General features: G+C 33.6%; 1 protein-coding gene across 1 annotated transcript in view; it reads left to right on the top strand.

Moving 5' to 3' along the window:
* The window catches only part of LOC149774545 (putative aminopeptidase W07G4.4), a 40,538-nt gene extending 15,859 nt beyond the window's left edge, over positions 1-24,679 (top strand). Inside the window, exons 4-10 of the mRNA XM_089945059.1 lie at positions 480-584; positions 6,099-6,174; positions 9,335-9,453; positions 13,627-13,710; positions 15,209-15,316; positions 18,356-18,487; positions 22,129-24,679. Of these exons, the coding sequence (XP_089801185.1) occupies positions 480-584; positions 6,099-6,174; positions 9,335-9,453; positions 13,627-13,710; positions 15,209-15,316; positions 18,356-18,487; positions 22,129-22,263 (759 nt within the window). The 3' untranslated portion in view covers positions 22,264-24,679. The remainder of the gene's footprint in view (positions 1-479; positions 585-6,098; positions 6,175-9,334; positions 9,454-13,626; positions 13,711-15,208; positions 15,317-18,355; positions 18,488-22,128) is intronic.
* The last annotated feature ends 1,129 nt before the right edge of the window (positions 24,680-25,808 follow it).

Below are 25,808 nucleotides of genomic sequence, written 5' to 3' on the forward strand. Positions count from 1 at the left end.
CAAAAGCAAACAGCTGAGAAGTGCAGTATTGTTAAGTTCAAGATAGCATGATGTCAAGTCACCATAAATCAAACAATTATTTGCTGTCATGTCATATCTCTCATAGGCGATGAAATATAATAAAAGGATATCTTATAAGACTGGTCAATCATGCAACAAGCTCATTTCTCTTTTAAACATAGAGTATTTTGTGTAATTATAAGTACAAATTAGCTTGATAGAGGTATAGTCACACACAAAGGAATAAGTTGTTGAAAAAAATGCAGAATACAAATATGACATCATACATTCTCAGTTGAAATAAAAAGGGAAAAAATCCGAATTAAATGAAAAGAGGGCAAGGTATTTGATTGTTGCTGAGAAATTTGATGGCAGTGAGAAAGATTCTGCAGTAGTGGAGAAATGGATTAAATGGAGATTGATAGTTACATCCATATTTTATTAACTATTGAATTTTGTTCTTCTGTTTTACATTCCAGGGAATCACCTATGATACAGGTGGTGCTGACATCAAGGCAGGAGGCCACATGGCGGGAATGCATCGAGACAAGTGTGGAGCTGCTGCTGTAGCTGGCTTCTTCAAGGTAAAGTCAGTTAAAAAATACAGAGTAATAAAAGTCTGATGAACATAATTTTTACGGGCTAATTTAACCATGGAAACTAAAGTTTATTTATGACAATATTTCACAATTATGTTGCATAGATTTAATCTATCAGTAATGTACACACTATTACACTTGTCACCAAATAAATATGCATCAAGAAAGTGTGAGTGATTAGGATTTTTAATGTTGCTTTTACAATTATTTGGTTATATCGCTACAAAGTCTGCAGTGTGGCAGTTTACAGTGATGTCTAGCACTGGGGCATCATGCCGCAGACAATTGTAGCATGATGTCCCTCCCAGTCACATTATCCTGACACCAGGCTGACCAGTCCTAACACTAACCTCTTAATGCTGAATGCCCTAGTGAGGCAGCTGTTAATACCATTTTTGTAAGTCTCTGGTATGACTCAGCTGGGGTTCACAACCTCCTGCTTCTGAGGCAGATGCTGTAACCACTAAGCCACCGGAACGGTCACATGAAAAAAGACTTGCTTGTCTATTAATAGAAAAGTGGAACAGGCACAATCACTGCTCGTATATCTTTGTCCAACTTAGCATGTCTATGTGGTAGGTGTCTAAATGCATCCTGTAACAGATGACAGAAGAGATGCATGGTAATAATAATAATAATAATAATAATGCTTTATTTATAGAGGGTGACTCATTAGTCAAGGACTATTCTCCATTGAGACCCTCTTTAGGAGAGTATAACAATGCACATTATATGAAGATGGCAATAATTACTGTTTATTTTAACATGTTTAGTATTAAAATACTAAATTCCATTATCTGTTAGAAACACATACATGCTCATGATATCTTTTCTTAAATACTCTAATATTTTCAGCAGATTTTACATGTAGTGGAAGCTTATTCCACAGAACTGTACCAGAGTATTGAAAACTCTTTTTAAATTGCTCTGTTCTTGGTTTTGGTATTAGAATGTTTCCATGTGATATTGATCTCAACCGGTATTGTGCTGAAAAAGGCCTGAATAAGTCTTGAAGATACTCTGGTGCAGTTCCATGTAGACATTTATATAAAAGAACTGCCTTGTGAAAATCTATCCTGCCATATATTGTGAACCATTTGAGTTCTGTAAATAATGCTTTTGAGGGATGATCAACAGATGCATCTAAAATTACACGTGCTGCTCGTTTCTGAAGTTTATAAATCCTGTCAAGCTCAGATTTGGCACAGTTTCCCCATACATTAGAACAATAATCCATTGTTGGAAGAATATATGACTTGTAGTATAGATTGCGAGTTTCCATAGGTAAATATTTCTTGATTCTGCTGAGAAGGGCAATTTTGGATGACAGTGTTTTACAAAGCTTATCAATATGGTCATTCCATAATAAATTATTATCTACAGACACACCTACAAGCCTTTCATGTTTGACATTTTCTAATGGATGATTATTTATTGCAAGAGACAGTTTTGGGTTCCCTGACTTGTGTAGCTTTTGTGATGTCCCCAAAATCATACATTTTGTTTTACCTTCATTAATTACCATCCTATTTTGTTGTGCCCAGTTTTGGACTCTGATAAGGTCTGAGTTTAATTTCATTTGGATAACTTCAGTATCAGAACTAGATGTATACAAAGTTGCATCATCTGCAAACAAATCTGTGTTTGTGGATTCATTATTTAATGGTAGATCATTGATATAGATAAGGAAGAGGAGAGGGCCCAAAACTGAGCCTTGAGGGACTCCTGAATGAATAGTGCGAGTTTGAGAGCTAATATTGCCAATGCTTACTTGTTGAGACCTTTGGTTTAGGTATGATCTAAACCAGTTTAAAGAAGGATTGTCAAATCTGTAACAGTTCAACTTTTGCAGCAGAATTTCATGATCAACAAGATCAAACGCTTTCTTGAAGTCAAGGAAAACAATCCCAGTCATATGTCCATTATCCATTTCCTTCAGCCAAAGATCAATTAATTTGGTAAGTTCTGTTTGGCACGAGTGGTACTTTCTAAATCCTGATTGAGCTTTATGAAATAGAGAGTATGTTTCGAAAAATTTATAGACCTGAATGGCTACATGCTTTTCAAATAGTTTTGACAATACAGGTAGAATTGATATTGGTCTGTAATTTCCTGGATCCTCCTTTTCTCCTTTCTTAAAGATAGGTGTAACCTTTGCACATTTCAATGTTTCTGGAAAATTACCACTCATTATACTTAAATTTATGATATGCGTTAGTGACTTTGTTATTACTGGTGCAGCAATTTTAAGAATTCGTGGACCAATACCATCCAATCCAGAGGATTTATTAATATTAACCTTAATTAGCATATCAAAAACATCAGCTTCACTAACATTAGCTACTGAAAAATAATTATCATCAGGAATTTTAGCTTTTATAAATAATAGAAGAGCATCAAGTTCAATTGGGATATTAGTCTGGTTCTGAATACTCTTACTGGAGATGCTTATGAAGAAATTGTTGAACATTTCCACAATGTCTTGTACAGATGTTGCTATATCATCATTTTGCTTAAGTCTAGGGGGAAGGCAACTGTTCTTGCATGGGTTCAGCTCTTTTAGATGCTTCCACAATGTTTTGGTACTCTTACTTTCCTTAATAACCTGTTTATAGTAGTTCTCTTTTGCCTTATCTATCAGGTACTTAGTTTTATTTCTCCACTTTCTATAGCTTTTCATGTCTTTTTTCTTGTAGAAATTATCTCTTAGGTGCCTAGCCTCATTGATCTCATGCAGCTGACCTTTTGATAGAAAGCTTTGTAGTTACCACGGTCCCAAAGATTGTTAGACAGATGATGAGTAATCTCTACCTTATGAGATTGTGAAGGCAGACAGAAGGTTTTCCTCATGAGATTGTGAAGGCAGACAGAAGGTTTTCCTTATGAGATTGTGAAGGCAGCCAGAAGGTTTTCCTTATGAGATTGTGAAGGCAGACAGAAGGTTTTCCTCATGAGATTGTGAAAGCAGACAGAAGGTTTTCCTCATGAGATTGTGAAAGCAGACAGAAGGTTTTCCTCATGAGATTGTGAAGACAGACAGAAAGTTTTCCTCATGAGATTGTGAAAGCAGACAGAAGGTTTTCCTCATGAGATTGTGAAGGCAGACAGAAGGTTTTCCTCATGAGATTGTGAAGGCAGACAGAAGGTTTTCCTCATGAGATTGTGAAAGCAGACAGAAGGTTTTCCTCATGAGATTGTGAAGATTGACAGAAGGTTTTCCTTATGAGATTGTGAAGGCGGACAGAAGGATTTCCTTATGAGACTGTGAAGGCAGACAGAAGGTTTTCCTCATGAGATTGTGAAAGCAGACAGAAGGTTTTCCTCATGAGATTGTGAAAGCAGACAGAAAGTTTTCCTCATGAGATTGTGAAAGCAGACAGAAGGTTTTCCTCATGAGATTGTGAAAGCAGACAGAAGGTTTTCCTTATGAGATTGTGAAGGCAGACAGAAGGTTTTCCTCATGAGATTGTGAAGATTGACAGAAGGTTTTCCTTATGAGATTGTGAAGGCAGACAGAAGGTTTTCTTTATGAAACTGTGAAGGCAGACAGAAGGTTTTCCTCATGAGATTGTGAAAGCAGACAGAAGGTTTTCCTCATGAGATTGTGAAGGCAGACAGAAAGTTTTCCTCATGAGATTGTGAAGGCAGACAGAAGGTTTTCCTCATGAGATTGTGAAAGCAGACAGAAGGTTTTCCTCATGAGATTGTGAAGGCAGACAGAAGGTTTTCCTCATGAGATTGTGAAAGCAGACAGAAGGTTTTCCTCATGAGATTGTGAAGGCAGACAAAAGGTTTTCCTCATTATTTACATACACATAATCCTTGGCCTGTTGCGCTGGTTTGATGAAGATATTATCAGGCACACTTCTGGAGACAAGAACCTAGTGATTGATCTTTGATTGCAACTTTCAAGCTAGATGCTGTTCTCTCCATAGTAACATATAGGTTAATAAGTTCACTGATTTGATCTCTGCATTCATATGGCTGAGTGTCCTCATCCTGGAAACCTTGCACATCCTTGTCAATCACACTAGGAAAACCTGAAAGAAAGCATCATCAGTGGGCATGTTCTATGCCTGCCCATAACATAAACCATAGAGACCATAGACCCATCATCTAAATGAACAGATGGGCAGCTGGCAAACCAACCATGGATTCCTGAGGTGTCTGGTTGTGGTATGGTCAAACGGACAGACCAGCCAAATGGATCCTGCAGTAGGCCATAGTTTAAAGAACAGTCACATGGCTTAAGGTGCAGCTCATGTTACAACTGACCTCTGATCAAAAGTGGTAATGGACAGCCAGCTGGACAGACCAGGATGGTAGCAGACAGCATAAACAGACAGCTGGACAGACCCAGGATGGTAACAGACAGCATAGACAGACAGCTGATGTGAAAGTAGTAAGGGCCACAGGGGCATTCACAACTATAACACTGACTGATTTAGAGTTGGAATAAATACTCATGGCTTCCACATTTCTCTTCTGTCTTTCAGTTGTTTCCAAGTTATGCAGTCCGACTAAAACTTTGAGATGAAGTACATCTCTTGCACCAGAAGTTTGTCTTACAGTTGTTTTCAGATACCTTGAGTTGTTTTACTGGTGCATCTAGACAATATTGGGTACCTGTAACAACCTGTAACAACCTGTAATGCAAAGGGGAAATGACTAATTATATAAAGAAGCACAAGTACAAAACTGTACATAATTATTGCAACAAAGACAAAGTATAACTTGTACAAACATAAAGAAATTCAATATTGTCCACTGTGAAACAATATTATTTCTGCATGCAAATAACCAAATGTCAAATGGCTTTGACAGTTCCGTGATGATGGAAATGTGCAAAAAATAAAGTTACCAATGCTTAGAGCAAAGATAATACAGCAAAACAGTACTAACATTTCAGACTGATGGTTGACAATTCAGATGAATCAAAGAATCCAGGGGATATTGGGTATACCAGTATAGTGTTATATGTACAGAGTGAAAGTGTAAAGTGAAGAACATTCAGTATATGGGTAGCCACCTACTGGTGACAAAGGGAGGTAATTATAATAGTATCTTAAAATAATTTTTTTTCCATAAAACCAATTTTGGCATCTGTATTCTATACATCCAATAAATATATTTTTCACCTTTCTGGTAGGGCTAGATTTGGGAGATAGCAGCAGTTAATTCCAGATGTTAGTATGGTTGGGCAGTGTTTTAACAGAATTGGGGAGGGACAACATAGTGATGACAAGGCAGTGTCCATCATTTCTCTCTCTCCTTGTTGGGAGTGACTTTGGCTTGTTGTTCCATATAATTCTTTGGCTAAATAGACTTATTTGAAAAGACTGCATGACTGCATACCAGGAGAGATGTTCCTTAAATTTGGTTTACTTAGCAATTCAGATTTAATCATTTTACAGTATAGAAGTTAATCATATTTGATATTATTGCCATTGTCCAGCAAAACATGCTGATGAAATAAACAGTATTTTTTTGTTTTCTTAGACCTTGTCGACCTTGCAGCCAAAGGGCCTGAAGGTGGTAGGAGCTTTGTGTATGGTGAGAAACAGTGTTGGATCAGGTACAAAATTAAGACGATAATTTTGTTTTACTTGTAGATTTTACATCAAAGATTTCTTTGAATATCAAAGATGCATGCAGCATTGCCAAAAACTTAAGAAATTTATTAGACTACAGTCATAGGTCAATTATCTCATCCTATTGAGAGGTATGAAATTTGTTTGGATAACTGATCAATTTATATGTACAAATAAATTGTGTATTAGGGGACACAACATTGGTCCAAATATTAATCAAAACATCCAAAGAAATGGCATCTCTATGATTGACATTTTACTTTTACTGCACAATGAGTTTAACAGTGAACACCATTTCTCTACATTCAGTATTAGTATATGTGTCTCTGTATTGGTATAGTATGATTTTATGTCTAATTAGGGATTTAATTTAAATGTATATGTGTCTCTGTATTGGTACATTATGATTTTATTTCTAATTAGGGATTTAATTTAGATGTATACGTGTCTCTGTATTGGTACAGTATGATTTTATGTCTAATTAGGGATTTAATTTAGATGTATATGTGTCTCTGTATTGGTACAGTACGATTTTATGTCTAATTAGGGATTTAATTTAAATGTATACGTGTCTCTGTATTGGTACAGTATGATTTTATGTCTAATTAGGGATTTAATTTAAATGTATACGTGTCTCTGTATTGGTACAGTATGATTTTATGTCTAATTAGGGATTTAATTTAAATGTATGTGTGTCTCTGTATTGGTACAGTATGATTTTATGTCTAATTAGGGATTTAATTTAAATGTATGTGTGTCTCTGTATTGGTACAGTATGATTTTATGTCTAATTATGGATTTAATTTAAATGTATGTGTGTCTCTGTATTGGTACAGTATGATTTTATGTCTAATTATGGATTTAATTTAAATGTATGTGTGTCTCTGTATTGATACAGTATGATTTTATGTCTAATTAGGGATTTAATTTAAATGTATGTGTGTCTCTGTATTGGTACAGTATGATTTTATGTCTAATTTTGGATTTAATTTAAATGTATATGTGTTTCTGTATTGGTACATTATGATTTCATGTCTAATTAGGGATTTAATTTAGATGTATATGTGTTTCTGTATTGGTACAGTATGATTTTATGTCTAATTAGGGATTTAATTTAGATGTATATGTGTTTCTGTATTGGTACATTATGATTTCATGTCTAATTAGGGATTTAATTTAGATGTATATGTGTTTCTGTATTGGTACAGTATGATGTTATGTCTAATTAGAGATTTGATTTAGATGTATATGTGTCTCTGTATTGGTACAGTATGATGTTATGTCTAATTAGGGATTTAATTTAAATGTATACGTGTCTCTGTATTGGTACAGTAAGATTTTATGTCTAATTAGGGATTTAATTTAAATGTATACGTGTCTCTGTATTGGTACAGTAAGATTTTATGTCTAATTAGGGATTTAATTTAGATGTATACGTGTCTCTGTATTGGTACAGTATGATTTTATGTCTAATTAGGGATTTAATTTAAATGTATGTGTGTCTCTGTATTGGTACAGTATGATTTTATGTCTAATTAGGGATTTAATTTAAATGTATGTGTGTCTCTGTATTGGTACAGTATGATTTTATGTCTAATTATGGATTTAATTTAAATGTATATGTGTTTCTGTATTGGTACATTATGATTTCATGTCTAATTAGGGATTTAATTTAAATGTATATGTGTTTCTGTATTGGTACAGTATGATTTTATGTCTAATTAGGGATTTAATTTAGATGTATATGTGTTTCTGTATTGGTACATTATGATTTCATGTCTAATTAGGGATTTAATTTAGACGTATATGTGTTTCTGTATTGGTACAGTATGATTTCATGTCTAATTAGGGATTTAATTTAAATGTATACGTGTCTTTGTACTGGTACAGTATCATTTTATGTCTAATTAGGGATTTAATTTAAATGTATATGTGTCTCTGTATTGGTACAGTATGATTTTATGTCTAATTAGGGATTTAATTTAGATGTATATGTGTCTCTGTATTGGTACAGTATGATTTTATGTCTAATTAGGGATTTAATTTAGATGTATATGTGTCTCTGTATTGGTACAGTATGATTTTATGTCTAATTATGGATTTAATTTAGATGTATATGTGTTTCTGTATTGGTACAGTATGATTTTATGTCTAATTAGGGATTTAATTTAAATGTATATGTGTCTCTGTATTGGTACAGTATGATTTTATGTCTAATTAGGGATTTAATTTAAATGTATATGTGTCTCTGTATTGGTACAGTATGATTTTATGTCTAATTAGCGATTTAATTTAAATGTATACGTGTCTTTGTATTGGTACAGTATGATTTTATGTCTAATTAGGGATTTAATTTAAATGTATGTGTGTCTCTGTATTGGTACAGTATGATTTTATGTCTAATTAGGGATTTAATTTAGATGTATATGTGTTTCTGTATTGGTACAGTATGATTTTATGTCTAATTAGGGATTTATTTTAGATGTATATGTGTTTCTGTATTGGTACATTATGATTTCATGTCTAATTAGGGATTTAATTTAAATGTATATGTGTCTCTGTATTGGTACAGTATGATTTTATGTCTAATTAGGGATTTAATTTAAATGTATATGTGTTTCTGTATTGGTACATTATGATTTTATGTCTAATTAGGGATTTAATTTAAATGTATATGTGTCTCTGTATTGGTACAGTATGATTTTATGTCTAATTAGGGATTTAATTTAAATGTATATGTGTCTCTGTATTGGTACAGTATGATTTTATGTCTAATTAGGGATTTAATTTAAATGTATATGTGTCTCTGTATTGGTACAGTATGATTTTATGTCTAATTAGGGATTTAATTTAGATGTATGGATCATAATCTGAAAATAAAGAGTTATTTATAATCTAATCTACATGTTATGGTAACTGCTATGGTAAATACTTGTACTTAGCAGAGTTGTATATTATACATGTAAAACTTTTGTCCCAAAAAATAATACGAAACCACAAGTTGATTAAAAATTGCCTTCCAAAATTAGAGTTTTCTTAAATTGGAGAAAAAAGATTACTTCCTTCTCCTTTTTCAGACATACATCATTTTTACTTGAAATCGGGTGATTTTACAATATCTGGTCCTTTCTTCTCATTTTGCAGAATGTTATGTAGCTGATGAGATCATTACATCGCGAGCTGGTGTCAGGATCAGAGTGGGCAACACCGATGCTGAAGGTAGAATGGTGATGGCTGACGTTCTCTGCCACTGCAAAGAAATGGTAAGAAATGCTAGATTTTCAATAAGTCACCCAACTTTCATAAGCAATGTCAATATAAGGAAACAGTAACAATGTAGAATCATTTTCACAATTTTTCATTAGCAAGAAAGAGAAGGGTTTACTTAATGACTGAACAAGCCAGCAGGCAATAGAAAGGTTTACATACAGACTGAACAAGCCAGCAGGCACTAGAAATGTTTACCTACAGGCTGAACAAGCCAGCAGGCAATAGAAAGGTTTTCCTACAGACTGAACAAGCCAGCAGGCAATAGAAAGGTTTACATACAGACTGAACAAGCCAGCAGGCAATAGAAAGGTTTACCTACAGACTGAACAAGCCAGCAGGCAATAGAAAGGTTTACCTACAGACTGAACAAGTAAGTGGGCAGGAGAGAAGTTTACTAAGAGACTGAAGGCAAAAGGTTTACTTAATAAATGAGCACATCCACAGATGTACCTAAGACCAAACAAGCCAGCAGGCACAAGAAAGATTTACTTAGAGACTGTGCATGCCTGCTGGCAAGAGAAAGATTTGCCTATGGACTGAATAACCCTGTATGTAAGAGAAAGATTTGTCTATGGACTGAATAACCCTGTATGAAAGAGAAAGGTTTACTTAGAGACTGTACAAACCTGCTGGCAAGAGAAAGATTTGTCTGTAGACTGAATAACCCTGTATGCAAGAGAAAGATTTGTCCATGGACTGAATAACCCTGTATGCAAGAGAAAGGTTTACTTAGAGACTGTACAAACCTGCTGGCAAGAGAAAGATTTGTCTATGGACTAAATAACCCTGTATGCAAGAGAAAGATTTGTCTATGGACTGAATAACCCTGAATGCAAGAGAAAGATTTGTCTATGGACTGAATAACCCTGAATGCAAGAGAAAGGTTTACTTAGAGACTGTACAAGCCTGCTGGCAAGAGGAAGATTTGTCTGTGGACTGAATAACCCTGTATGTAAGAGAAAGATTTGTCTATGGACTGAATAACCCTGTATGCAAGAGAAAGATTTGTCTATGGACTGAATAACCCTGTATGAAAGAGAAAGGTTTACTTAGAGACTGTACAAACCTGCTGGCAAGAGAAAGATTTGTCTGTAGACTGAATAACCCTGTATGCAAGAGAAAGATTTGTCCATGGACTGAATAACCCTGTATGCAAGAGAAAGGTTTACTTAGAGACTGTACAAGCCTGCTGGCAAGAGAAAGATTTGCCTATGGACTGAATAACCCTGTATGTAAGAGAAAGATTTGTCTATGGACTGAATAACCCTGTATGCAAAAGAAAGGTTTGTCTATGGACTGAATAACCCTGTATGCAAGAGAAAGGTTTACTTAGAGACTGTACAAGCCTGCTGGCAAGAGAAAGATTTGTCTGTGGACTGAATAACCCTGTATGTAAGAGAAAGATTTGTCTATGGACTGAATAACCCTGTATGCAAGAGAAAGATTTGTCTATGGACTGAATAACCCTGTATGAAAGAGAAAGGTTTACTTAGAGACTGTGCATGCCTGCTGGCAAGAGAAAGATTTGCCTATGGACTGAATAACCCTGTATGTAAGAGAAAGATTTGTCTATGGACTGAATAACCCTGTATGAAAGAGAAAGGTTTACTTAGAGACTGTACAAACCTGCTGGCAAGAGAAAGATTTGTCTGTAGACTGAATAACCCTGTATGCAAGAGAAAGATTTGTCTATGGACTGAATAACCCTGTATGCAAGAGAAAGGTTTACTTAGAGACTGTACAAGCCTGCTGGCAAGAGAAAGATTTGCCTATGGACTGAATAACCCTGTATGTAAGAGAAAGATTTGTCTATGGACTGAATAGCCCTGTATGCAAGAGAAAGATTTGTCTATGGACTGAATAACCCTGTATGCAAGAGAAAGGTTTATGCTTAGGGACTGAATGGTCCAGCTGACTGGAAAAGTGTGTTGCTTAGTGATAGAATGATTACATGAGTGTGATACCAGGTATTTAAGTGATAAATATTTGAGTTATCAGATTTTTATTCTCCCTTTTTTTCTTTTTCTATCACAATAAAATGTCTTACTAATACTAATTGATGAAATCATTAAATCAAATCTGGGCAGTCATGAGTAGAATTTATTGATGAAATTATTAAATCAAATCTGGGCAATCATTTAGTTCTGAGATGAATTTATGTCACAGATTATTAGGTTTTGAAGTTATTGTTTGATTTTCTGTTTAAACATATTTCCCTGATTTTGACCAAGAAAAATAAACATTCTTCCATGATCAGGCTGGTTTTAACTGGTTTGTTATATGTGGTTATTTTGATGTATGCTATTATGAAATACTGCCATTGCATGTGTTGTTGAAGTATAGGTTTTACATGTTCTAGAAGATATTTGGTAAGTAAATTAGGTACTTAGTAATTTATCATGCAACATTAATGACATTAGATAGTTTGCTAGGTGAAGACATTTAAAGCACTTTTTAATGATGACCAGTACACTTGTAATTATGACCAGTACACATGTAATGATGACCAGAACTCTCGTAATGATGACCAGTAAAATTGTAGAATGAACACTACACTTGTAAAGATGACCAGCACACCTGTAAAGATCACAGCACACTTGTAAAGATGACCAGCACTACTGTAAAGATCAAAGTACACTTGTAAAGATGACCAGCACACCTGTAAAGATCACAGTATACTTGCAAAGATGACCAGCACACCTGTAAAGATCACAGTACACTTGTAATTATGACCAGTACACTTATAATCATGACCAGTACACATGTAATGATGACCATAACTCTCGTAATGATGACCAGTAAAATTGTAGAATGAACACCACACTTGTAAAGATGACCAGCACTCCTGTAAAGATCACAGTACACTTGTAAAGATGACCAGCACACCTGTAAAGATCACAGTACACTTGTAATTATGACCAGTACACTTATAATCATGACCAGTACACATGTAATGATGACCATAACTCTCGTAATGATGACCAGTAAAATTGTAGAATGAACACCACACTTGTATAGATCATCAGCACACCTATAAAGATCACCAGTACACTTGTAAAGATGACCAGCATACATGTAATTATGATGACCAGCACACTTGTAACAATGACCAGCACACTTGTAATGATGACCAGTACACATGTAATGATAACCAGAACTCTCGTAATGATGACCAGTAAAATTGTAGAATGAACACCGCACTTGTAAAGATGACCAGCACACCTGTAAAGATCACAGTTCACTTGTAAAGATGACCAGCACACCTGTAAAGATCACAGTACACTTGTAATTATGACCAGTACACTTGTAATCATGACCAGTACACATGTAATGATGACCATAACTCTCGTAATGATGACCAGTAAAATTGTAGAATGAGCACCGCACTTGTAAAGATGACCAGCACACCTGTAAAGATCACAGTACACTTGTAATTATGACCAGTATACTTGTAATCATGACCAGTACACATGTAATGATGGCCATAACTCTTGTAATGATGACCAGTAAAATTGTAGAATGAACACCACACCTATAACATCACCAGTATACTTGTAAAAGATGACCAGCATACTTGTAATGATGACCAGCACACTTGTAATGATGACCAGCACACCTTTACAGGATGACCAAGCACACTTGTAAAGATCACTAGCACACTTGTAAAAGATCACTAGCACACTTGTAAAGTTGGCTAGCACACTTGTAATGATGACCAGAACAATTGTAAAAGATGACTTGCACACCTGTAAAGATGACCAGCACACTTGTAATGATGACCAGCAAACTTGTAAAGATGACTGGCACATTTGGAAAGGATTTTAGAACTTTGGAATCAGAGCTTTGGAAAATATTTGAAGACATATAATGATGTATATTCCTGACATGAAAAGTATGCAAATTCTGTGTGTAAAAGCTTAAAATTTCATAAGAGTTTCACCAAGTTTTATGCTCAGGTCTTTTGAGAGTATCAGTATGGAAAGAATGTATTATAGGTAAGATTTACAAATGGAATATTTTCCCCTGGAAAATTGTGCCACAGGAAATACAAAGTTTCTGAGAGTTTAGAAATGTTGTAAAGATAAAAAATCACACCTAATTGTTTTAAAAGGGATTTATGTTAGCAACTGCCAATAAGCTGTGTATTAAATATTTTTTCTCTCTAGGCACTGGAAGCAGTAAACCCACAACTGTTTACGATTGCCACACTGACAGGACATGCTATAAGGGCCGTAGGAGAAGACTACACAGTGAGTACACAGTTTTGTTGATAAAATATTTACAATTGCAACACTGACAGGACATGCTGTTTGGGCTGTATCAGATGCCTACACAGTGAGTACACAGTTTTGCTGATAAAATGTTTCATTTCGGATAATGAGGTTAAGGTATCATTTTGCTATTTTATTTGTATGTTAATCATCCATCTCAATTACACAATTACTTCATTTTTTATTGTGACAGAGCTCTTTTTTTTATCTCAAGTGTGAAAGTATTTAAACTCCAAAAGAGCTGAAAATGTTAATAACAGCATTGTTTACCTATGGTTAATTGTGCAGCAGAAAAAATAATAAGTGTACAAAAATGTATAGAAAATACTAGATAGGTAGCAAAAATATGTACTGTATATACTCGTGTATAAGCCCGTTCAAATATAAGCCGATCCTCAGACTGAACAGTTATTGGTCAAAATTCCCTTTTATCACAAGCCATTTTCAGGGTTTTAATGATTAACTGGCCTGTACTGCTGTTGTAAAATGAAAGACAAAATCACCGATTATGAACATATTAGATGCTGAAACATCAAGCTTTCCACTGTGTGGAAAGTTACATTTGTTCAGCTAAAACAAAAAACTAAAACTGATTGATGTTGACTTTATTTGATCTCTAAAAGAATTTTAGCTTTTATTATTACCACTCATTGTGAACATGTAAATTATGATGGTTATGTGCCTTGTACAAATAAACGTGCATACCTTTTCAAAAATATTACCTCAATTTGAGGGATCGCTTATATCATTGAAAATGAGTAAGTCTCATGATTCAACGTAAATGAAACAACTATTAAGGACTATAGCTGAAATGTTATCTGGAAGAATGCAATTTGGTTGAAACAATGAATAAAGCAAAATCTGCATCTATGTTTGGGAATAAGTAAGGATTTAAGTGACACAATGCACGTTTTGCACTGTGTAAGTACTGTACATTATAGTTCAGCATGGTCTCACTGGCAAACTCAACCAGCACATGAATTAAGAAGTCTATATTTACCATTATTTAACTTCATGTTGGAGAAATTAGACAATCATGCACATGCAAAATAATAACAAAATCAATCATAGTACTTTGTAACAGTTTAATAATTGTCGGGTCACTGAAAGTTACTTTTTTAAAATGCCTATATGTCTTAGGACACGGAAAAAATTAATTGACTTATACGCGAGTATATACAGTAGATGGATTAAACTGATATGGTTTTAAAAAGGGAAAATGATTTATATGTCTTTCTATGTGAATGTGTGGATACACCACCCCATTCTTATGTCACAGTTGAGGATACATAGGAAACAAGGTTGGACATCTTCGTATCAGAATCATTCACATTTTTCTTCTAAGGAGTTCCTATATTTCAGTGTATTGAAATATAGAAACTCTTTAGAAGAAAAATTATCCAGCATTTGTAAAACTGCTCTCCAGTGTTCTAGTTTGTAACTTTATAAATATATGATGTTAATTTATTATTTCCAGATCATCATGGATAATGGCCCTGCCAGGAAGACAAAGAATGCCCAGCATTTCCAGGAAGTAGGAGACATTTGGGCTGATCCTTTTGAAATCTCTACTATTCGTAGAGATGTAAGTTACCTTTAACCCTCAATCTAAATACTATCACTGTTAAGGATTATCACTTGTAAAATGTTGCATTATTTCCCTTTATGAAAAATCTATATTTTTACCTAGCTAGAGGTCATAAGTCACTAAGATTGTATAGACTGATGTGCATTTTCTCACCCTTTTCTTAGTTGCATATAAATTCTAGGTCATTATTTAGAAAAGTATGGGAAAATTGGAAAAGCATGGGAAAATAATAGCTATCTGAGTTATTAGAACTTCATCCAATTCATTTCAGCTGAATATTATAGATTCTTATCAAATATACAAAGAAAACGATTTTGATGAGTGAAAATTTTCATTGGTTTTCAGCAACAGAAAGCCTCTACATCAAATATATATCTGGTTGTAAATCACTATTGGTTTCCCAAGAGCTCATGTCCTTTTTGCGCTTTCATTCGATTGGATAATTTTTTTTCATGTGACTGTTGTTTCAACTATAAAATTAATAACTATTTTTCCTTTCATTTTTGAATAAGAGGCATGAAGTTGTATTTATGTTTTTTTACATAGTCTCCCTCATATTTTATGCAACACTATGACACAAAGAGAATCTTAATGAGTGCTTGTCTCAAATAAATTTTACAAAACAAGTCAAATAATTTCTATTTGGCTCACAACAGGATTCAAATTATTGAAAAGTTTCACAAATTTGAATATGAAATGAGCATCAATGTAAGATTCTCTTTGTTACATGATGAAAGATGCTGATTTGTTTTGATAAAATGGCTGCATTTTTTGTGAAATGACTTTGAATTTAAAAAAATTATGCCCTGGCCATTCAGATACCTTTCAACTGCACGTTTTTTCATCATTTGTTACATTATGAGGTGTTATTACACGTGTTTCATACATAAAGATTATAACATGGGTATATTTACATAAATAATTCAGTCACATGACAAACTTGTGTAACAAGTGATGTTACATTGTTGACATGATTAAAAAATTCATGTCTTTGGAACTGCTGAGTATGTGTTGAGTGTACATTAAGGAAGATATTATATTTACTTGTGTATAACCCATATTCCAGACTAGAGTAGACCCAGATATGTTGTCACATAATGTGCTAATAGATCATGGTCAGTGCAGTTCATTCTCTCACTACTATATACACACATGAAAAAGTAAAATACTACTGCCAGCAACATAGATCCAGAAATACCATCCCACAATGCAATAGTAGATCTATGTTATTAGGAGTAGGATCAGACTTATATGCAAGTATATATGGTATTACAGGTGAGTTCCATAGACCCTGACCTCCTGGCAGATTATCAAGTATATATGGTATTTCATGTGAGCTCCATAGACCATGACCTACTGGTAGATTATCAAGTATATATGGTATTTCAAGTGAGATCCATAGACCCTGACCTCCTGGTACATTATCAAATATATATGGTATTTCAAGTGAGTTCCATAGACCCTGACCTCCTGGTAGATTATCAAGTATATATGGTATTTCAAGTGAGTTCCACAGACCCTGACCTCCTGGTAGATTATCAAGTATATATGGTATTTCAAGTGAGTTCCATAGACCCTGACCTCCTGGTAGATTTTCAAGTATATATGATATTTCAAGTGAGATGCATAGACCCTGACCTCCTGGATGATTATCAGGTATATCTGGTATTTCTAGTGAGTTCTGTATCCCATGACATCCTGGTAGATTATCAAGTATATATGGTATTTCTAGTGAGTTCCATAGACCCTGACCTCCTGGTACATTATCAAGTCTTTCTGATATTTCAAGTGAGTTCCATAGACCCTGACCTTCTGGTACATTATCAAGTGTATCTGGTATTTCAAGTGAGATCCATAGACCCTGACCTCCTGGTACATTATCAAGTGTATCTGGTATTTCAAGTGAGATCCATAGACCCTGACCTCCTGGTACATTATCAAGTGTATCTGGTATTTCAAGTGAGATCCATAGACCCTAACCTCCTGGTAGATTATCAAGTATATATGGTAAATTGGTTCATATTTTCTCTCACAATAAAGGGGGGGGGGATGTTTCATTTTTTAAATTAACATGGGAGTTGGAAAATCAATAAAGTTCAGTAAGCAGGATGATAGTTTAAAGAAATTTGAGTTTGAACAAGTTGCAATGCAATTCTTGCTTGAAGATATTTTATGTCTGTCTGGAAGTCTCTTACTGCATAGGTTCATTGTATGCCAACACTGAGATTATAGTTTGTGTTTAGTTCATTTTTTCAGACTCTATTGTAAGTAGAGTCACATGATATGGTATTTTAACATTTTTCATGAGAAGTACTACAGTTATCGGTGAAATTTCATGATTAGAAATACCACCATACTGACTTTGCATATTTCTTGTTGTCTTGTGTGTTGTTGTTGTTGTTGTTGTTGTTATAAGGTTTAATGCCATTTTTCAGCACAAGATAAGTTATACATAATGGCCAGTATAAATGGTGGAGTAAGAACCCAGGAAAACCCCCAAAAGAACCACCAACATATGAGAAGTTACTGGCAAGCTTCTTTCTCACATACCCTTATTGGCTGAGCTCAAGACTCAAACCCATGCAGACAGAGGTGAGATGGCAGTGATCCATAATGGTGAGTGCTTTAGACCACTCTGACACTCATGGGCCCTGTCTTGTGTGGGCACATATATTTGCAGATAGTGTGACATAAGTATCATGTTTTCAACCACAGTTTGGTATTTATTTTTGAACGATGTAGCTTAAGTGTTTGAAAAATGATGTTTTGGAGTTTTTATAAGTCATCCATGGTACTAGTACTGGCATAAGTCGTCTATGAGACATAATGGCATGATTTACAAACAAAATACTGGTACTGTCCCACAAATTCTTTGCAATAAATATATTATTTCTAATAACCCTGATACAGTGAAACCTGTCTTAACTGCTATTTCTATATAAAGAGCATCTATCTATATAGAAAATATATTGTTTATGCAAGAAAAAGCTTTATAAGTCCTGAGAGATGTCACTAATGTATTTTTAAATTTTTCAGGACTATAATTTCCATCGTGGGAAATCAGAGTATGAAGATGTATTACAGTGCAACAATGTTCCATCCAGTATGACAGATCGTGGTCACCAGTCACCTGGGGCTTTTCTCATTATGGCATCTGGACTGGACAAGGTATGAACTTCACAATATGGCATCTGTAGGAACATTCTCATTTCCAATGTGACCAAAATAACTTCGACTGAATGCAGGTTGAATAACTTTGACTCTCTGAAATAGTCTCAGAGGTAATCCTAGTGATACTTTCCATATTGGTAAGTTGCTTACATTGCTATTAGTGATGATGCATCATCAACTCATTGTGATGTCATTACATTGCTGTTAGTAATGATGCATCATCAAGTCATTGTGATGTCATTACATTGTTGTTAGTGATAATGCATCATCAAGTCATTGTGATGTCATTACATTGTTATTAGTGATGATTAATCATCAAGTCATTGTGATGTCATTACATTGTTATTAGTGATGATTAATCATCAAGTCATTGTGATGTCATTACATTGTTATTAGTGATGATTAATCATCAAGTCATTGTGATGTTGTTACATTGTTATTAGTGATGATTAATCATCAAGTCATTGTGATGTCATTACATTGCTGTTATTGATTATGCATCATGAAGTCATTGTGATGTCATTACATTGTTATTCGTGATGATTAATCATCAAGTCATTGTGATGTCATTACATTGCTGTTATTGATTATGCATCATGAAGTCATTGTGATGTCATTACATTGTTATTAGTGATGATTAATCATCAAGTCATTGTGATGTCATTACATTGTTATTAGTGATGATTAATTATCAAGTCATTGTGCTGTCGTTACATTGCTATTAGTGATGATGCATCATAAAGTCATTGTGATGTCATTACATTGTTATTAGTGATGATTAATCATCAAGTCATTGTGATGTCATTACATTGTTATTAGTGATGATTAATCATCAAGTCATTGTGATGTCATTACATTGCTGTTAGTGATGATGCATCATGAAGTCATTGTGATGTCACTACATTGCTGTTAGTGATGATGCATCATGAAGTCATTGTGCTGTCATTACATTGCTGTTAGTGATGATGCATCATGAAGTCATTGTGATGTCATTACATTGCTGTTAGTGATGATGCATCATAAAGTTGTTGTGATGTCATTACATTGCTGTTAGTGATGATGCATCATGAAGTCATTGTGATGTCATTACATTGCTGTTAGTGACAATGCATCATGAAGTCATTGTGATGTCATTACATTGCTGTTAGTGATGATGCATCATCAAGTCATTGTGATGTCATTATATTGCTATTAGTGATGATGCATCATGAAGTCATTGTGATGGCATTACATTGCTGTTAGTGATGATGCATCATGAAGTCATTGTGATGTCATTATATTGCTATTAGTGATTTTGCATCAAGTCATTGTAATGACAATGAAGTTATTATCATGTAATGGCAACCACAGGCTTGTGGACAGTTCAAATGAACAATGTCTTTTTCTAGCATGCAACATTAAAGGTAGAGGAATAATTTTCTTTTAAGTCTTTCTTAGCTGCTGAGACCAGAATTACATCCCCTTAATTGTGAATTTTGTCACTGAAAATATCTCATAGGTAGTGCTTTCTTTTCTATCATAGTTTAATCAGCATTTAATTTTTCATGACAAATATTACTGAAGGTCCAATCTTGTGCTCTTATTGTGCTTTAAAGATATTTGCAAAAAAGTATTAAAAGAAAATTTCACTGTGTGATTCATGGCAACTATTAATGATATCATTGGTAATCTATCCACTTTACGTTACAAAAATTTTTAAAAATATCAAAACATGCTGATGACAACTTTAACCAAGGCTTTCCTTAGAATCAAACTAATTGACATTTGAAGAATAAATTACTGCCACAAAAACAAAATATAAATGACAAATAGATTGAAAATAAACTTGAAGAACTTGTTGGTTGATCTCCATTGTAATAATATTAAAAACAATAATCATGCTCTTCCTTTGCTGATTGACACCCAGTTAATCCTGACACTCCTGATCCCTTTTATAGACCAACAAGGAATTCATGTTAATGAATTGCTTCAAAGAATAACTAAATTAATGAATTCCTTCAAAAATTAATTGAGAAAATCTTTTCCCAGATATTTTTATATAGCAAGACATGGATAATTTAATGAATTGTTTCAAAGAATAACGGAAGAAATCTATTCATGAATATTTGATTTGATAGTGAAACATATAGATAGATAGTCTAGTTTGGCTGTGTGCTGTTACATGCTTTAAACCATGTCTCAATGTCTCAGCATTACCTTGTGTGAGGTATAGGCTTTGGACCATGTCTTAATGTCTCAGCATTACCTCATGTGATGTTACAAGCTTTGGGTCATGTCTTAATGTCTCAGCATTACCTTGTGCGATGTTACATGTTATACCAGCATTATCTTGTGTGATGTTACATGTTATATCAGCATAACCTCGTGTGATGTTACATGCTATAACAGCATTACATTGTGTGATGTTACATGCTATACCAGCATTACCTTGTGTGATGTTACATGTTATATCAGCATAATTTCATGTGATGTTTCATACTATATCAACATAACCTCATGTGATGTTTCATGCTATATCAGCATAACCTCATGTGATGTTACATGCTATATCAGCATTACCTTGTGTGATGTTACATGCTATACCAGCATTACCTTGTGTGATGTTACATGCTATATCAGCAAAATTTCATGTGATGTTTCATGCTATATCAGCATTACCTTGTGTGATGTTACATGTTATATCAGCATAACCTCATGTGATGTTACATGCTATATCAGCATTACCTTGTGTGATGTTACATGTTATATCAGCATAACCTCATGTGATGTTACATGCTATATCAGCATTACCTTGTGTGATGTTACATGTTATATCAGCATAACCTCATGTGATGTTACATGCTATACCAGCATTACCTTGTGTGATGTTACATGTTATATCAGCATAACTTCATGTGAGGTTTCATGCTATAACAGCATTATCTTGTGTGATGTTACATGTTATAGCAACAGGAGTAATTAACAGCACATATATCATTAACCCTGTTCTGCTGGCACATTATGTGATGGGAGTTCAGGGTCTGTGTTGCTTGTTGTTGGCCCTTACTTAGAAGCAAGTATATACAGTAAGTACAGCTGTTGTTATATTCAACAATTTGTTCAGACAGTACCAAGATTGCCGTCATTTAAATGTTTTTTGATAAACAGTCAGCAAATTAAAGGTTTCTTTGGAACTTTAACATTATTCTTTTTAGAGTTATTATCTCCCTTTAAGTGAACAAGGATCCAGAAAGTTTGGATGTGATGCCTAATGTATTATCTTCTTGTACAAAATTCGCATATCCAAAACTGGCATGTACAAAATTGGCATGTCCAAAACTGGCATGTACAAAAGTGGCATGTACAAACTTCTTCAGCTTTATTGATAATATTCATTAGAAATAAAATGTTAGTTTAAGATTCATTTTGCAGTTTTTGTAATTAATTATGTTTATAACTCTCAGTTGCTTTAACATTGATGTTGGGTGAATGTTTGTAAGTGGAGGAAATTTAGTTCTTGAAATGATGTTGTAGTCAATAATTTTCTCTATGCCATTGTTTGATTATTATTAGATAAATTATAAGACTAAATCTATATAGTATATAATTAATTGATTGTCTCAATTTAGAATAGTCTATTTCTGTTTCTTCTTCTTCAGCATGGCTTGGATTCCGAAAAGCAGCTTCCTTACTCTCATATCGATGTTGCCGGTTCCAGTGGACCTTTTCCTGGAATTCCCACTGGAGTCCCACTGGTAGCTCTTACAGCTTGCTTTGTGCTTCCGAGACTATAGTAGTGTCAGTTCCACCTAGGGTTATCTCCCCTGGAAATGGTCTTTTTCACATCAGGAACAGCTATTCAAATGTATTGATGATAGTAACATTGTCACATTTGATTATAGGAACACCTGGTATTTTGGTAGTGTCATTGGTTCAGTAATAAATTTTTTAATTTTATAAAGATACAGATTTCTAGCAATGATTAATTTTCTTTATTACAAATATACTAAACTACCATGCATCCTGCATCCTGCATACTAGATTAGATTTGTTACATGGGTATCAATGTTGATAGTTGGCAAGAAAATGTTTTGTATTAAAATTAATTGGTGGCTCTGGATCCTATTTTCATCACAGATGAATCATTGTTATTGTGTCCTAAAATTCATCATGATTCAATGGACCATGACGTCAGCTGATATTAGCATGAATAAATATGAATTTATTCTGTATATTTTAGTTTAAGCACTGATTATCAGGATGAAACCTTTTTGAAACATATGCACACATTTGTCACTTTATTTTTTCTTCACTTGATAATTTTGTACTATATATTTGCCACTAAAGGATTTCCCATAGGAAAAAAGATTGATTTCAAGGATATATTTGAATGGATTATAACATTGTATAAAAGCTGCATATAAAGTGTAATGTCTTAGGTGTAATGCTGGAGGTGGCATGGAAATTCAGGAGCATCCTAACTAGTGATGAGTGAGTAATTCTGGTACACCCAAACTAGGAAAAAAAAATAAACAGTTTAAAGTTGGAAGTGAAATATTCCCCAATACAAGAAATGCTCAATAATTTAATTTCTTCTTACCATTTTTAGTTGGTGTTATTAATTACATATGGTATATCTACATTATGACTGACATATTCATAATAAGTAAATAGCTTTGCTATATTGTTTCTTGTTTCATTTATTTTTAAATATATTTCTTGAAATGATTTAGAAAACAAGCCACGTTGTCTTGGCCATAATCACTAAGCCATGTTTGACACACCTAAATACACAAACAATGAAAACCCTTTTAAGAAAGCAACTGGGACCAGTAAAATAAGTTCATTTTACAAAATGTTAGTGTTTTAATAGTGGAATAACTGTAATAGTGTAATAACTATAATAGTGGAATAACTGTAATAGTGTAATAACTGTAATAGTGTAATAACTGTAATAGTGGAATAACTGCATCGATCAATTTGGTTTACTCTGCTTTTCCATAAGATATCTGCTGCATTTGAGTTACATTGTGAAAATGTCCACTGGAAATATTTGTTTACAGTGAGTTTGAGCTCATAGGACAATGGGTTGATTAGGAATGCTGAAAACACTGGAACAAGTCTTAAGATTTCTTTTATATGAGTGGTTTTAAACATGCATGAACAAATATATAATTAAAATTTGTGGTCTTTTAAGAAATATGGTCTCGTAAATGAAGTTGTCTTTAGTATGGGTTTGGCTATATGCATCAACCACAAAATAGGTCTATATTGAGGTACAAATTACATCACAGTTCATGACATATTTGAAATTAAAGATTTTGACAGTCATTATCATTTCAAACTGATGAAGATTTGTATTTTGGATTATGGGTTACTACTTGTCATTTAAATTGTAAACTAAAATAAATTTAATAATTTAGAAATTTAGAGTGACTATAATGTAACATTTATAGCATTTTAGCGTAGTTATGATTTGTATTTTTGGACACTTTTTTTGTTGTTTATTTTTGTATGTCAATTTTTATATCCAATTATAGGTATAGTACTTCATAAAATTTTCATTACTTTGATAAGTATTGAAAACCTGAATATTGATTTTTTTAAGAAAAATATTCCTTCCATATGGGTTGTTTTCAACATATCAAAAAACAAATATACAAGTAAATTTTGTGGTCACTTAAGTCAGGTGGTCTCTTAAATAATGTTTTCTTTAGAACCGGTTTGACTATATACATCAGCTAAAAATAGGTTTGTGTTCAACTTAATTACAGTACAATTCATGACATAAGTATAATTAAGATTTTGACAGCCTTTATAATTTTGAATGGATCATGAATATGCATTTTTGGGATATAGGTTATCACTTGTTAATGAAGTTCAAAACTAAATTTAATTAAATAATTGACAGTAAATCTAAACAGATCACCAATGTTCATAGTATTTTAACATTGTTAAGATTTGTATTTTTTGACACTTTCTTATTCCTTTTTTATTTTTGTATGTAAATTTTTAATACCCAAATGTACATATACTTTATAAAATTACAATCATAATGATACATTTGCATTAATTATTCATTAATTAACAGTAACAAATGAGACATGTATTCTTACATTTAATATGGGTGTTGTCAATATCTTTGAGCTTTGCTGTGTCATTTACAACACATTAGAATGTATCTTTGATTTTATATAAAGTTTAATCGAGGTCTTGTGTATTGTTATATGTCTAACAAAGCAACCATAGATTTTGTATATTGTCATATGTTTGTCAAAGGTACCACAGATCCCAAATGACCATAGCAACCATAGATTTTGTATATTGTCATATGTTTGTCAAAGGTACCACAGATCCCAAATGACCATAGCAACCATAGATTCTGTATATTGTCATATGTTTGTCAAAGGTACCACAGATCCCAAATGACCATAGCAACCATAGATTTTGTATATTGTCATATGTTTGTCAAAGGTACCACAGATCCCAAATGACCATAGCAACCATAGATTCTGTATATTGTCATATGTTTGTCAAAGGTACCACAGATCCCAAATGACCATAGCAACCATAGATTTTGTATATTGTCATATGTTTGTCAAAGGTACCACTGATCCCAAATGACCATAGCAACCATAGATTTTGTATATTGTCATATGTTTGTCAAAGGTACCACAGATCCCAACTGACCATAGCTAGCAGGATTAAAGATTTCAAAGCAAGGTTAAGGGACATAAGAAAATTCAGAAGCAAAGTGAAAATGAATATGGCATGACAGATCTCTAGCCCCTAAAGCCCCACCTGCCCTATGTTTCTCTATCCCCTAAAGCCCCACCTGCCCTACTTTTCATGGGTGTAAATGGGTGTCACATTGATCAGTAAAGTTACTATCATGAATTTGTTTAAAGATCCAAAGTAATTTATTAATAAGGTGAAATGAATGGGAGGGGTGGGACAGAAAGGTCAGTATTTATACATTTGAAAAGAAATTGTATGATATTTTGCTGCGTTTTAGAATAATATTGGTCATTAATGATTTAAGAATGTAACATACCTTGATTGTTTCCTGGATGAGTCACCTTTTCCTCTCTTGGAATATTTGGTGTCATATCTGTCAAATAATGAATGGCAAAGCTGTAAGAATATTTTCTGCATTCCTTAATACTAAATAGTTAAGCAAATAGGTATCATGCAACTAATTAAGCTATGCCTTTAAATTGTTTAAATCAATTTTTTTTTACAATGAGTTTAATCATATTTTAAAATACCAATTTAAGTTACAAGTTTGATTTTTATCTTAACTGCATCAGCATAGGTGATACATAAGTATGAATTTTCC

This window comes from Sinohyriopsis cumingii, unplaced genomic scaffold, assembly GCF_028554795.1.
Source record: "Sinohyriopsis cumingii isolate HCF-2022 unplaced genomic scaffold, ASM2855479v2 utg000198l, whole genome shotgun sequence".
In the NCBI taxonomy this organism is placed as follows: domain Eukaryota; kingdom Metazoa; phylum Mollusca; class Bivalvia; order Unionida; family Unionidae; genus Sinohyriopsis; species Sinohyriopsis cumingii.